This window comes from Lampris incognitus, chromosome 9 (genome assembly GCF_029633865.1).
Source record: "Lampris incognitus isolate fLamInc1 chromosome 9, fLamInc1.hap2, whole genome shotgun sequence".
Taxonomy (NCBI): Eukaryota; Metazoa; Chordata; class Actinopteri; order Lampriformes; family Lampridae; genus Lampris; species Lampris incognitus.
In genome coordinates, this window is record NC_079219.1 from 55,297,836 (window position 1) to 55,312,202 (window position 14,367).

General features: G+C 50.2%; 1 protein-coding gene across 1 annotated transcript in view; it reads left to right on the top strand.

Annotated features, from left to right (window-relative positions):
• Positions 1–11,505, top strand: part of galnt1 (UDP-N-acetyl-alpha-D-galactosamine:polypeptide N-acetylgalactosaminyltransferase 1) — a 30,603-nt gene extending 19,098 nt beyond the window's left edge. Inside the window, exons 7-12 of the mRNA XM_056287031.1 lie at positions 1,006–1,123; positions 4,987–5,167; positions 5,659–5,798; positions 7,458–7,556; positions 8,239–8,373; positions 10,046–11,505. Coding sequence (XP_056143006.1) covers positions 1,006–1,123; positions 4,987–5,167; positions 5,659–5,798; positions 7,458–7,556; positions 8,239–8,373; positions 10,046–10,192 — 820 coding nt within the window. The 3' untranslated portion in view covers positions 10,193–11,505. The remainder of the gene's footprint in view (positions 1–1,005; positions 1,124–4,986; positions 5,168–5,658; positions 5,799–7,457; positions 7,557–8,238; positions 8,374–10,045) is intronic.
• The last annotated feature ends 2,862 nt before the right edge of the window (positions 11,506–14,367 follow it).

A 14,367-nucleotide genomic window follows, 5' to 3' on the forward strand; every position in this document is an offset into this window, starting at 1 on the left:
TGTCCCCCCCGTGTTACCATGTCTGCACCATGTTCCTATGTCTTCACCGTGTTCCCATGTCACTCCCGTGTTACCATGTCTGCACCATGTTCCTATGTCACCACTGTGTTCCCATGTCTACCGTGTTCCCATGTCACCACCATGTCACCACTGTGTTCCCATGTCACCACCGTGTTACCATGTCACCCCTGTGTTACCTTGTCTGTACCATGTTCCCATGTCTGCACCATGTTCTCATGTCACCATCATGTCACCACCGTGTTACCATGTCACTGCCGTGTTCCCATGTCACCACCATGTCACTACCGTGTTACCATGTCACCACCGTGTTACCATGTCTGCACCATGTTACCATGTCACCACCGTGTTCCCTTTGTCACCACCTTGTTACCATGTCACTACCGTGTTCCCATGTCTGCACCGTGTTCCCATGTCACTACCGTGTTCCCATCATGTGTGCTCCTGATACCCCCATGTTTCCTACCAGTCAACCTTTTGTTTAACCTGTCACTGCTTCTGCGTTTGAGTCCTCAAACCCTGCTCCTGCTGTGACAGGCAGGGTTGTTATTTTCCACTCTTCGGCAAACAAACTTGCTTTCAGAATATATTTTTGGCCCATTGACGTGTGCCCGTTCACGAGTTACTCCATGTCTGCAGGGTAATTCAGAAGTTAAGTGCAAGTAGAAACAGGTTGTCAGGGCAAAACAGACCTGATGTATACAGGAGGGGAAGCCGTTCTGTAGAAAAAAATACGCCCAATAAGGGGAGGGAGAGAGAGAGAGACTCTGGTCATTAAACGGTGAGAAACTTCAAAACAACAGCAGGGAGAGCAGAAAAATATAAAAACAGGAAACAACCGAGAGCGAGAGAGGCACCGAGGTGGCGAGGCGTCCTACCGTTTTGAAATACATGTTTACGTCCGTCATGTGGAAACTGTCACTGGCCAGTCTTTCTCTTGTGATTCACTCTTTTCTCCCTGTACCCCCCCCCCTTTCCATCCTGCAGGACCCCAACCATGGCAGGCGGCCTGTTCTCCATAGACAGAGATTACTTCCAGGAGATTGGCACGTACGACGCTGGCATGGACATCTGGGGGGGCGAGAACTTGGAGATCTCTTTTCGGGTGAGAGCACACATCTCCATGCTTGTCCAGGAGTGCTACGAGGAATTCTGGTCTGCCCTGAGATTTAAGCCAGCATAGAACAAAATTGAGTCATGTGTTCTTCGGTTCATTTTCAGTTTCAGTCTAATCAATTTGAATTATTAAAACTGAATTGTATTTCCGTCTTTGAAATTTGGTTTTTCATCATTCAGTTTCAACATAATTGGAAGAACAGTTTTAAAATTGACATTGTATGGAATTCCAGTTAGCGACCTGAACTCAACCCTTCAAATTCATTCTCAAAAAGCTTTCAAATAGGGGGTCTCCGGGTAGCGTACCGGTCTGTTCCGTCACCTACCAACACGGGGATCCTGGTTCGAATCCCCATGTTACCTCCGGCTTGGTCAGGCGTCCCTACAGACACAATTAGCCCTGTCTGCAGATGGGAAGCTGGATGTGGGTGGTCAGTCGGGGTGCCTGTTCAGGGGGGAGGGTGAACTGGGGGGAATAGCGTGATCCTCCCCTGGGGAAACTCCTCACTGTCAGGTGAAAAGAAGTGGCTGGCGACTCCACATGTATCGGAGGAGGCATGTGGTAGTCTGCAGCCCTCCCCGGATTGGCAGAAGGGGTAAAGCAGCAAACGGGGAGGCTTGGGAGAGTGGGGTAATTAGCTGGATACAGCTGGGGAGAAAAGGGGGGGGGGGATCCACAAAAAAAACAACTTTCAAATATTGCCGACATCCAGGGACTTTGGAAAAGCAGCAACAAGCAGATTATTATCAAACTACATTCCAACCAATCTGGGGACGGCAGTAAGGTCGGCGACACGGTGGCGCAGTGGTTAGCGCTGTCGCCTCACAGCAAGAAGGTCCTGGGTTTGAACCCCGGGGTTGTCCAACCTCGGGGGTCATCCCAGGTCGTCCTCTGTGTGGAGTTTGCATGTTCTCCCTGTGTCTACGGTGGGTTTTTTCCGGGTGCTCCGGTTTCCCCCCACCATCAAAAAGACATGCACGTGAGGGTTGATACTCCTGTCTGTGCCCTTGACCGAGGCGTGGCAGGACGAACTGGAGTTGGTCCCCGGGTGCTGCACAGCGGCTGCCCACTGCTCCTAGCTGCACAGCTAGGATGGGTTAAATGCAGAGAAAGACTTTCCCCATGGGGCTCAAGGTCAAATCCAAGGAAGTAATCAGTTTGCCAGTGTTCCATCAAAATTGGTTTCCTAACATATTTGGTGAGCTTTTGCCATAGACAGGATGCTTGCTTGTGTGGTGAAACAAATGGATGCTATACCTTTAGTTCCCATCTATTTCTGTGAAACAACTAGTGTCTCTTGTTTCACAGCATCTTGCTTTTTGGTGCATCAGCGCTTAAATAATAATAATAATAAAAATAATAATCATCATCATTACATTTATATGGCACTTTTTTAGACACCTAAAGCACTTCACATTGAAGGGGGTAACTCACCTCAACCACCACCAATGTGTAGCACCCACCTGGGTGATGCACGGCAGCCATTTTGCACCGGAACGCTCACCACACATCAGCTTGAGGTGGAGAGGGAGCACTCATTGAGCCAGTTACATGGGGGGATGATGAGGTGGCCAGATGGACAGAGCCAGGTTGGGGATTTTGCCAGGACACCGGAGACCCCCTACTCTTTTAGATAAGTGCCATGGGATATTTAATGACCACAGTGAGTCAGGACCTCGGTTTAATGTCTCATCTGGAGGACGGCATCTCCTACAGCACAGTGTCCCCATCACTACACTGGGGTATGGGGATTTTGCCCACCAACTCCGCTTCCGACGGCAAGACAGTTTTCCCACGAGATCTCCCATCCAAGTACTAGCCAAGCCCATACCTGCTTAGCTTCCGTCATTCAGCAGAGCCAGGGTGGATGTTGGAATGACTGCCAGCAGTATATGAAATCAGTGAGGTATTATACCTAGTGGAGAAGCCTTACACAGAACCTAGGTGTTCCCAACATTTTCCCTTGTCCAGGGACACTAACAAGGAAAGGCTTTACCTCAGGAATTCTCATTTTTGACTCTAAATGTCTGTTCCAAATCCAAGTCAAATGTAAACCGCTCCCCATGTAAACCAGTCCAGTCACTCCCTGTAGGTGGACCGAACCTGGAGACTGTTGTGGTCAACTTTCCCTCTATTTGAAATGAATGTTGAGCGGGAATCGATGTAGTTTATCTGTTTCTGGTGGGACTCGTGGGGAAACACTCTAATGACTGGTTTTCTTGAGCTTTCACATCTTCACGTCGTAGTGCATTTGTATAAAGTTGAACTTGTTTCAACGTTTGCTCGTCGCCCACTCGTTGCTGTCACTGACGTCTGCTCTTATCACAAGCAGCCACTGGAAACAAACTGAATTCCTGTGGCTACAGATTTTTTGGAGCCATAGATGTGAATGTCTGGTAGGATTTGTAGGGAATGCTCAGTTTCTGGCTCGGCACCGCTGTTTTTCCAAAGTATTCCCTGATTCCCATCTTTCATTCCATGAGAAATACTTCTAATGGGTAAACAGCAATGAGAATTATTTTGACTTGTTTGCATATTTCATCAAAATGAACGAATTCTTTGGTAAACTGATACAACTGTTATTCGCACAATAGATTAATGCTGAGGAATTTTTCCACATTTCACGCCGAGCTAGAAACCATGTCACCATTTCCGGCAGGATAATTCCCATCAGAATATGTGACCTGACTATAACGTCAATAGGCAACGTCAACTGCAAGGCGGATCTTGTCGGGTGACTTGCCACCCTTTCACCGTTGTACACACTAATGGATTCACCTGTCTGGGCTTCACCCTCATGCGGTTCTGTACAGCCCAGTATTTTGAATGACTGCCTTCGGAAAACGTGACCCGACTGCGATTTGAATAAACAATGGTGACGTTTCCGGCAGCACGGTGGCACAGTGGTTAGTGAGGTCGCCGCACGGCAAGAAGGTCCTGGGTTCGAGCCCCGGGGTAGTCCAAGCTTGGGGGTCGTCCTCTGTGTGGACTTTGCATGTTCTCCCTGTGTCTGCGTGGGTTTCCTCAGGGTGCTCCCATTTCCTCCCACAGTCAAAAGACATGTAGGTCAGGTGAATCAGCCGTACTAAATTGTCCCTAGGTGTGTGTGTGTGCCCTGTGATGGCCTGGCGGCCCGTCCAGGGTGTCTCCCCACCTGCTGCCCAGTGACTGCTGAGATAGGCTCCAGCATCCCCGCGACCCTGAGTAACGATAAGTGGTTTGGATAATGGATGGATGGTGACGTTTCATACTGTCCATGCATTCACTCCAGACTTCTCTTTCTTTTTTTTGGGGGGGGGGGGGGATTTTTTCCCCGTTTTCTCCCCAATTGTACTTGGCCAATTACCCCACTCTTCCAAGCTGTCCTGGTCGCTGCTCCACCCCCTCTGCCTGTCCAGAGAGGGCTGCAGACTACTGCGTCTCCTCCGATACATGTGGAGTCGCCAGCCGCTTTTCACCTGGCAGTGAGGAGTTTCACAAGGGGGACATAGTGCATGGGAGGATCACGCTATTCCCCCTCGAACAGGCGCCCCGACTGACCAGAGGAGGTGCTACTGCAGTGATCCGGATACATACCCGCATTCGGCTTCCCACCCGCAGACACGGCCAATTGTGTCTGTCGGGATGCCCAACCAAGCCAGAAGTAGCACGGGGATTTGAACCAGCGATCCCCGTGTTGATAGGCAATGGAGTAGACAGCTACGCTACCCGGACGCCCACTCCAGACTTTTCTAGTTGTGCACAAAGGGGAGAGGAGAGCAAGTCACCTGAAAAGTTTCGGTCAGGGCGTATGAGGTTGTTCCCTGAAGTTAACAGTGAATTTGTGTTTTTTGGTTTGTACTTTTGTGTAGATCTGGCAGTGCGGCGGGACCCTGGAGATTGTAACATGCTCTCATGTGGGTCACGTGTTCAGAAAGGCCACACCCTACACGTTTCCTGGGGGTACAGGGCAGATCATCAACAAAAACAACCGTCGCCTCGCCGAAGTCTGGATGGATGAGTTCAAGAATTTCTTCTACATCATTTCTCCTGGTGAGTCTGTGTGTGTGTGTGTGTGTGTGTGTGTGTGTGTGTGTGTGTGTGTGTGTGTGGTGGGAAACGGGGCATGTGAATGGAGGTTGCGTCTCAGTAGCAGTTGTGATCCATCCATTAACCGGGTGACAGTGCGATGTTGCCGTGGTGACCTGACAGTGGGGAATGCGGCGATGGTGGGTGGTAATTTCACGCTAAGAAGCACCTATTAACCTTGCCAGTTCGGTGTGGACACACAAACACACAGGCTGGCAGAGGACAGCCATGAGTAAGGGTGGACTTCAACTCCTGTATGACTCACATGAAGCAATGATGTTCTGGATAATGATGGTCTTCATTCACTCCCTCGTAATTGATGCCTCGATGGAAACGAAAACACACTGAACAACCAGTCAACAAATGGTGAACTCTTTAAATGTCTTTCTGTTCTTACTGAGGTGTGATATATGTCAAACTTTATGTTGACCTGTGTGTGTGTGTGTTTGTTCTAGGCGTGACCAAAGTGGATTATGGTGACATCACGTCTCGCTCCTCCCTGAGACAGAAGCTCCAATGTAAACCCTTCAGCTGGTACCTCGAGAACGTCTACCCTGACTCTCAGATCCCTCGGCATTATTATTCTCTAGGAGAGGTACACACACACACACAAACCTACAGCCTCCTACAAGTTTCTAACTGTTTTCAGATATACATCCATTATCCAAACCGCTTATCCTGCTCTCAGGGTCGCGGGGATGCTGGAGCCTATCCCAGCAGTCATTGGGCGGCAGGTGGGGAGACACCCTGGACAGGCCGCCAGTCCATTACCATAACGGAAAATTAAAAGAAGAAAACAACATTAAACTGCAATAGCAGACAACTTCAATTCAGCACAAAATCCATTACAATGCTCCCAACCCCACCAACTTTCCCAGTTTAAACCAGGATAAACTAATCAAGACGAAGACAATGGGTGATCAAATTTTCAAGAAGAAAAAGCAACATCCAAAGTGCAAACAGCAGATGGCAGTAGGACTTAGAAACAAACAGAAGAAACTAGTGTTCAGATATCCAGCCAGAGTTAAATCACTTATTCACTGCCTTTAGGCTACAGCATGGTCATCCACGAGATGTGAACAAGTCTCCTGGGCTGGTTTAGGCTACCACATGGTCATCCACTAGATGTGAACGAGTCTCCTGGGCTGGTTTAGGCTACAACATGGTCATCCACTAGATGTGAACGAGTCTGCTTGGCTGGTTTAGGCTACAACATGGTCATCCACTAGATGTGAATGAGTCTGCATGGCTGGTTTAGGCTACAACATGGTCATCCACTAGATGTGAACGAGTCTCCTGGGCTGGTTTAGGCTACAACATGGTCATCCACTAGATGTGAACAAGTCTCCTGGGCTGGTTTAGGCTACAACATGGTCATCCACTAGATGTGAACAAGTCTCCTGGGCTGGTTTAGGCTACCACATGGTCATCCACTGATGTGAACGAGTCTGCTGGGCTGGTTTAGGCTACAACATGGTCATCCACTAGATGTGAACGGGTCTCCTGGGCTGGTTTAGGCTACAACATGGTCATCCACTAGATGTGAACGAGTCTCCTGGGCTGGTTTAGGCTACAACATGGTCGTCCACTAGATGTGGACGGGTCTCCTGGGCTGGTTTAGGCTACATCATGGTCATCCACTAGATGTGAACGGGTCTCCTGGGCTGGTTTAGGCTACAACATGGTCATCCACTAGATGTGAACGAGTCTCCTGGGCTGGTTTAGGCTACAACATGGTCATCCACTAGATGTGAACGAGTCTCCTGGGCTGGTTTAGGCTACAACATGGTCATCCACTAGACGTGAATGAGTCTCCTGGGCTGGTTTCGTGGTTTAGGCTACAACATGGTCATCCACTAGATGTGAACGGGTCTCCTGGGCTGGTTTAGGCTACAACATGGTCATCCACTAGATGTGAACGAGTCTCCTGGGCTAGTTTAGGCTACAACATGGTCATCCACTAGATGTGAACGGGTCTCCTGGGCTGGTTTAGGCTACAACATGGTCATCCACTAGATGTGAACGGGTCTCCTGGGCTAGTTTAGGCTACAACATGGTCATCCACTAGATGTGAACGGGTCTCCTGGGCTGGTTTAGGCTACATCATGGTCATCCACTAGATGTGAACGGGTCTCCTGGACTGGTTTCATGGTTTAGGCTACATCATGGTCATCCACTAGATGTGAACGGGTCTCCTGGGCTGGTTTCATGCTTCGCCAGCAGGTGACTGTGCTGTCTTCATTGTCTTCTCCAGATTCGAAACGTGGAGACTAACCAGTGCTTGGACAACATGGCCCGCAAAGAGAACGAGAAGGTCGGCATCTTCAACTGCCATGGCATGGGAGGCAACCAGGTAATGGAGGACCATCAGAGAAGAAGAAACGGGAGGTATTGGGAAAAGGTAGATGTTGAATGAAAGGGACAGAGGACAGAAGTAGGGTGGAATTGATGTGTAAATGGGGGGGGTAAAGAGGACACATACGCTGTCTTTAGGGTCAACCGTTCATTAGACGAGGTCAAACAAATGCCCGTTTGATTCACAAACACTGTTTGTTTATTTGCTTGGTAGGTTTTTGTCTGTTGAGCATGTGACTTAGTGGGCTGCTGACTTGACAAATTTTAATTTTAACACAGATTTACAAATGGCAGAGTGACGTCATACACAGAGAAATATGTAAAGCCAACGCAAACTTCATGTTCATATTATTCATGGAAGTGGTAGTATAAAGAGTTAAAATAACAAAAATATTTTGCTCCTCGTCGAATGTCTTCAACCTCATGTCTTTTTACCGACTTGTTTACGTCTGTACCTCAGCCAGTCAGCTGGCACTCTTATGCCGAGGGTTTCAAACTGAAGGAAACAGGAGAATAACATGTCGTTCCTAAATCAACAACACTGGAAGCGGCCATGAACACTGAGCCGCATTGCCCTGCACCTCTGAAGCCAACAAGGGGGGGGGGGGGGGGCATGACAGCTGAAGGATGAGGAAAAGATTTTATTTTTTTAAATCATGACATGTTTTGTGTGCGCACAGGTGTTTTCCTACACGGCCAACAAGGAGATCAGGACAGACGACCTGTGCCTGGATGTGTCCAAGCTGAACGGACCCGTCATGATGCTCAAGTGTCACCACCTGAAAGGCAACCAGCTGTGGGATTACGACCCTGTGGTGAGTGGCGGCCACTGTGAACGGAAGAGATGTACCAGGGTGACGTATGTGCGAATGTTTGCGTTTGCCTTTAGGCGTGCTCAGTAACGCCGGTAAGGAAACCACAGACAGGTGAGTCAGTTCATCTGGACACGACGGTTACTGAGAGAAACGTCTCATCACTCGTCTAGGTGACCCCGCCCTTATAAACAATACAGCGGCATAATGACCGAAACCAACAACCAGTTTTATATGCACATCCTTTTCTTTGGGTTTTTCCCCTCCTTTTCTCCCCAATTGTATCCGGCCAGTTACCCCACTCTTCCGAGCCGTCCCAGTTGCTGCTCCACCCCCTCTGCCGATCCGGGGAGGGCTGCAGACTACCACATGCCTCCTCCGATACATGTGGAGTCGCCAGCCGCTTCTTTTCACCTGACAGTGAGGAGTTTTGCCAGGAGGACGTAGCGCGTGGGAGGATCACGCTATCACCCCAGTTCCCCCTCCCCCCTGAACAGGCGCCCCGACCGACCAGAGGAGGCGCTAGTGCAGCGACTGGGACACATACCCACATCCGGCTTCCCACCCGCAGACACGGCCAGTTGTGTCTGTAGGGATGCCCGACCAAGCCGGAGGTAACACGGGGATTCGAACCAGTGGTCCCCGTGTTGGTAGGCAACGGAACAGACCGCTACGCTACCCGGATGCCCCATATGCACATCCTTGATAGGGAGGAACGCTGGTTTGAACGGGGAGTCAAAGAGGCCATCCCTGAACTGGGGGGGGGGGGGGGGGCTAAGAGTACATCTGTCACCATTTTACAGTGCTGTGAGTGCAACTATTCCCCAGTCCTCTGTGAATAGTACACATGGCCATGGAAACTCTAGTTAATGGTCATGGTAATTTGCATATGAAACCGATCGTTGGTTTGGGTCGTTATGCCACTGTATTGTTATAAGGGCGGGGGTACCCGCAGTCAGCTGAGACTGAAGACGTCACTTAGACGAGTGATGACACGTTTCTCTCAGTAACCGTCGTGTCCTGATGAACTGATTCACCTTTCTGTGGTTTGAATGACCATTTAAACCCCATCAGAGCATCCATCACACACCGGCTACACAGGCGTGGCAAGTCTTGAGAAGTGATTAAAAAAATGTAAAACTTAAGAAGAATGTTAGTTGGCATGTTAACTTGGCCAAACCCTCTGAGATCAGAAGATGGGCAAGTGAAGGACCGCTGTGTTTTTGTGAGTCCTAAACTTTCTCTCGATGCATGCTCAATACTCAAGGCTCGGCGTTTTCGGTTTTTATTTTTCAAAGCCATCCAGCATGCCGAAATTCACCACAAAAGGGCACTGTTACATAACCTCACACGAACAGGGACAACTTTTGGCTCGGTGGAAACATAAAATCCGGGTTAAAAATCTGGATATTTTTCGGTGAAAATGGGTAAAAACTGAAAACGCTGAGCCTCGTCGATGCTCCAGCTGCAGATTCAACTTTTCTGGCTTCCTAAACTTGGATTCGCTGTGATGCATTTCTACTCTTTCCTCCCGATTTTGTGAATTCCAATGAGCCATGCAAACAGATGGGGGTCAACACTTTGTCCCCATCTGCACACACCTGTTTATGTCGTTTGTGTCGTTTGTGTGTGTGCGCACTTGTTTACATGTGCCTCCCTTTGCTTCACTGTGCAGAAGCTGACTCTGGTCCACGTCAACAGTAACCAGTGTCTGGACAAGGCCAACGAGGAGGACAGCCAGGTGCCCAGCGTCAGAGACTGCACACACTCGCGCTCCCAGCAGTGGCTGCTCCGCAACGTCACACTACCGGAGATATTCTGACCGACAACCCCAGCATCAACACATACACACACACATCCACACACACACTCACACATTCAGCAGCCGAGAGAACGGGGCTCGTTGGATAAAACTGGGCACCAGGAAAGTGCAGACTTTCCCTGAAAAAGACGTGGGGACCCTGGGAAACGAGGAGGCTGGGATGGGACGGTACTACCTCTGGAAGTCTGTGCGCTGTCCCGTCAGCTGGGCAGAGCGGAGAGGTTGCGGAGGGACGGACGTGTTTGGCCCCTACCACAGGACGAGAGGCTAGAGACTCGGCTGTGTTTCTAAATGAGATTTTAACCGCAGAGAGAGACTCGAACTCCCGTGTCGGCGCGAGGTTGCGAGAGACACCGGAGGAGGCGAGGTTCTGTCAGTCGCAGCTTCCCCAGACAAAGCGGTCCACCCTTCGACTCATCACTTACACTAACGGACTGCCTCCCGAGAGAGCGAGAGCGTTTACATGTCTCCTGGAATGTATGTCGTGTGTCCGAGTATGAGGAGGGGGCGACTCCTCGATACTTTTCTTCTTTATTTAATTTTGTAACGGATTTTGGAAACGAACTCTGGTGAGCTCACATGAAGAAAGGAGCGTTTGAGCGCGAGTATGTGTGCGCGTGTGTATGTATGTGCGCGCGCGCCAGATAAAGCGAGCGAGTGTCGCGTACGGCTGCGAGAGCCCCTGCCGCAGCCTTGCAGCAGTGTATGTCTCCCTCTAGTGTTTCTCCTCAACATTACAACCTACAGACTGTAGCCTCCCCCCCCCCCCTTATTAGAGGAATATCAAAATACTCCATAGAGGGCGCTGACAGGATTCCTGTGCCCTCAGCAGAGAGACAGACATAGAGCTTATTGATGTTTGTGATATCATGAAATTTCTACGTCCCGTTTCTTTTTCTTTTTTTTTTACATGGTTTTGTCTGGTTTTACAGTGCTGTTAGAGTGCCACGCAGCATTAACCCTTGTCCATTATGTCTGATTCAGTTGTCTTTAAAGATGTGTAAAATACAGCTCGCACACACACACACACACACACAGGACTGCATATCTAACTGATGCTTACTGCCTAACAGTGTTGAACACAAGGAACTCTTCCATAAGGCGCTACAATGCTACACACAGACACAATGTATACATTTAGCAACACACAAACACTCAGACAAAATGTATACATTTTTCAACACACAAACACTCACACAGACAAAATGTATACATTAGCAACACACACAGACACAATGTATACATTTAGCAACACATAAACACTCACACAGACACAATGTATACATTTAGCAACACACACAGACACAATGTATACATTTAGCAACACACAAACACTCACACAGACAAAATGTATACATTTTTCAACACACAAACACTCTCACAGACAAAATGTATACATTTAGGAAAATGGTGTTCCAGACTGTTGATCCACTTTGTCATATCTTCACTGAATGACCTCTTGACAAAACACTCCCAGGGCTTCTTCCTCCAATGGAGTGTGCATGTGCACATGCGTACATTTATATTTTGTGTGTGTGTGTGTGCGTGTATGTTTAAAAAAAATGCACTTCTGAGTGTCTGTATGTCTGGAAGCGAGCGTGCATCTCCGGTGAATACCTTCAGGCTAACCCCAGCCCAGCAGCTCTCCGTCTACCAGAGCCGGACGGGTCTCGGATCCTTCCATTTCTTCCGTGCACACCAGAGCCCCAAGAGCAAAACGTGAGCAGCCTCCCTGCTTCTGCTGCACAGACAAAGAAACAGCACTGTGTCTCCGCTACTCGCCAGGCCTCGAGGGGTTTGTGAGGCGGCAGCCCCATGTGCGCCCCCCTCTCTTTGTATCGTTGTTACTCTGAGACGGGGTCACATAGGCTCACCATGGGCAGATACGAGGAATAAATTGAGACGCAGCGTCTCGTTGTCGTACACACTCTCCGCTGATACAATGTATCACTCCACTATGCCGGTTGCCCGCACTTGTTTCCTTCTGCTAATTACTGACTCCCTTATAAGTCGCTTTGAGTTAAAAGCGTCTGCCGAATAGGGGACATCCAGGTAGCGTAGCGGTCTATTCCATTGCCTACCAACATGGGGATCGCCGGTTCGAATCCCCATGTTACCTCCGGCTTGGTCGGGCGTCCCTACAGACACAATTGGCCGTGTCTGTGGGTGGGAAGCTGGATGTGGGTGGGTGGGTGTCCCGGTCACTGCACTAGCGCCTAACTGGAGTTGGTCCCCGGGGGGTCCACGGCGGCTGCTCGCTGCTCCTAGCTACACAGCTAGGATGGGTTAAACGCAGAGCTTAATTTCTCCCACGGGGATCAATGAAGTATCTCAAAATGAAAAAAGCTGGGTCACCGGCTGGGGAAAAGTGGGCGACTGTTGCGAGGGCCCCAGACCGTCAGTTGCCCCCGAGGCGACAGGTTAGTCTGATGGTTGGGGACAGTTTGATTAAATTGGTTTGCAGCATTTAAACACAGGATCAGCTGAGAGTATAGGAGCCTTAAAACGGGCCCATACCCATGTATGCACAATGTACCGAGAGTGGACAATCACCGTTTTTGGACTTGTTGTCCTGGCGCCCCCCCCTGGCAGGTTAATCCAGCCACGAGCCGACGGCGCCATCTTGGAACTCGTCAGCGTGCGTTCAGAGATGCAGCAGCTGATTGAAAGCCGGAACGTGACTTAGTCCTCATGTCTGTGGTGAGCTCACGTGACCCCCGTCTCACAGTAACGGTAAGGGGCAGCACACCCCGTGGGGGGGGGGCGTGTCATCAGTACAACCCACTGTTCAGCTCAGCCCGGGGGTGGGGTGGGGGGGGATGTCCGGGAATTTCATGCGGGGACCAGGTGATGCGAGTCCGGGGCAGCAGGCATATCTCCCTCACCCCTCCGCTCCGCTCCGCTCGATCCAGTTCTGTTTTCACCGACGTCTCAGAGAAGCAGGACGGACGAACAGAGGAAACACGTTCTCTCCACATATCACTCTCACACTCACTTCTACCGTTGTGCTTCTTTTCTTTTTTAATTCTTTACCTTATTTCATCGCTCCTCTCTTTGGTCTCTGTCGGAGAGAGGGTTTCAATGAGGTTTAACCATTTCGGCTTCCTCCAGTGGAGGAGGGGTTCACACGTAGTTCTGACATTTCATTGGTTCATCTTTGTTGCGGACATGATGGCGGGAGAGCCGGTCAAGTCACGTGAGAATGAATGGCTGTATGGTGACGTTGTGTACGTTCTGACTAAGTAAGAGGGATCATATTGATTGATACGTGGGTTTGGGGGTTTTTTTGGGGGGGGGGTGATTGGACATGTCCCACCGAGCTGATCCAAATGTTGTAGAAAATAAAAGTGAAAAAGTTTACAAGACAACCGGACTCTTATTTCCACCTCTCAGCTAAACATCGGTGTGGGGAAGCCTGGCCGGGGGGGGGGGGGGGACTCAAAACAACGATTGAGCTTCTCGTGCACACGTCTACACCCTGGCGTCCTGCAGCCCACTAACAAGTCCAGAGCAACTGAGTCAGCAGCACCTGAGTTTAGGTTGCACCACTGTGGCGAGGGAAGCCAACACCTGGTAACAGCTGAGATGATGGCACAAATGGTGTATTCTCGCCCACTTTGTCAACCCCCACAAGACCATTACTCCTCAGAGTCACGGGACAGGAAGTCAGCAACGTCCTGAATCCTTGGACCTCTCCAGTCAAGGAACCTCACCCGACTGAAATGTTCCCCGCTGGACGCCCCCAGTGGTTGGGGCATCAGGCCTCTCCCAAACAGCCTGGTTTGTCGGAGTATTCTGCCTTGAGCTCGGCGGAGGGGTTACAGACGATTGCTGCACCTTCCAACAGCCGCGGACGCCCCTGATGGTCCTGCCGCACCCCCTGCTAAAGCTGGGCACACCGCTGCGGGACCCGATTCCACCTCTGCCCCGGCTGCTTGCCTTCCTGCTCCATCCTGGCACCCCTGTCGGACCGCTTCCGCACCAGATGTCACCAAAGACTAGACAGTTCAGCACAACCTAGTCGATCCGGCAGCTGACTGTTGCCCCGTGCTGGGTCAGGGACACCATGAACTCCAGGCACATCAGCCGCCTGAACTCTCCTCTCTCAGGTAGGCACTTCCTTCACTGCCTCCTACTGGCCTGGACCCCACCACTGCCACCAGATGTGGGGAAGC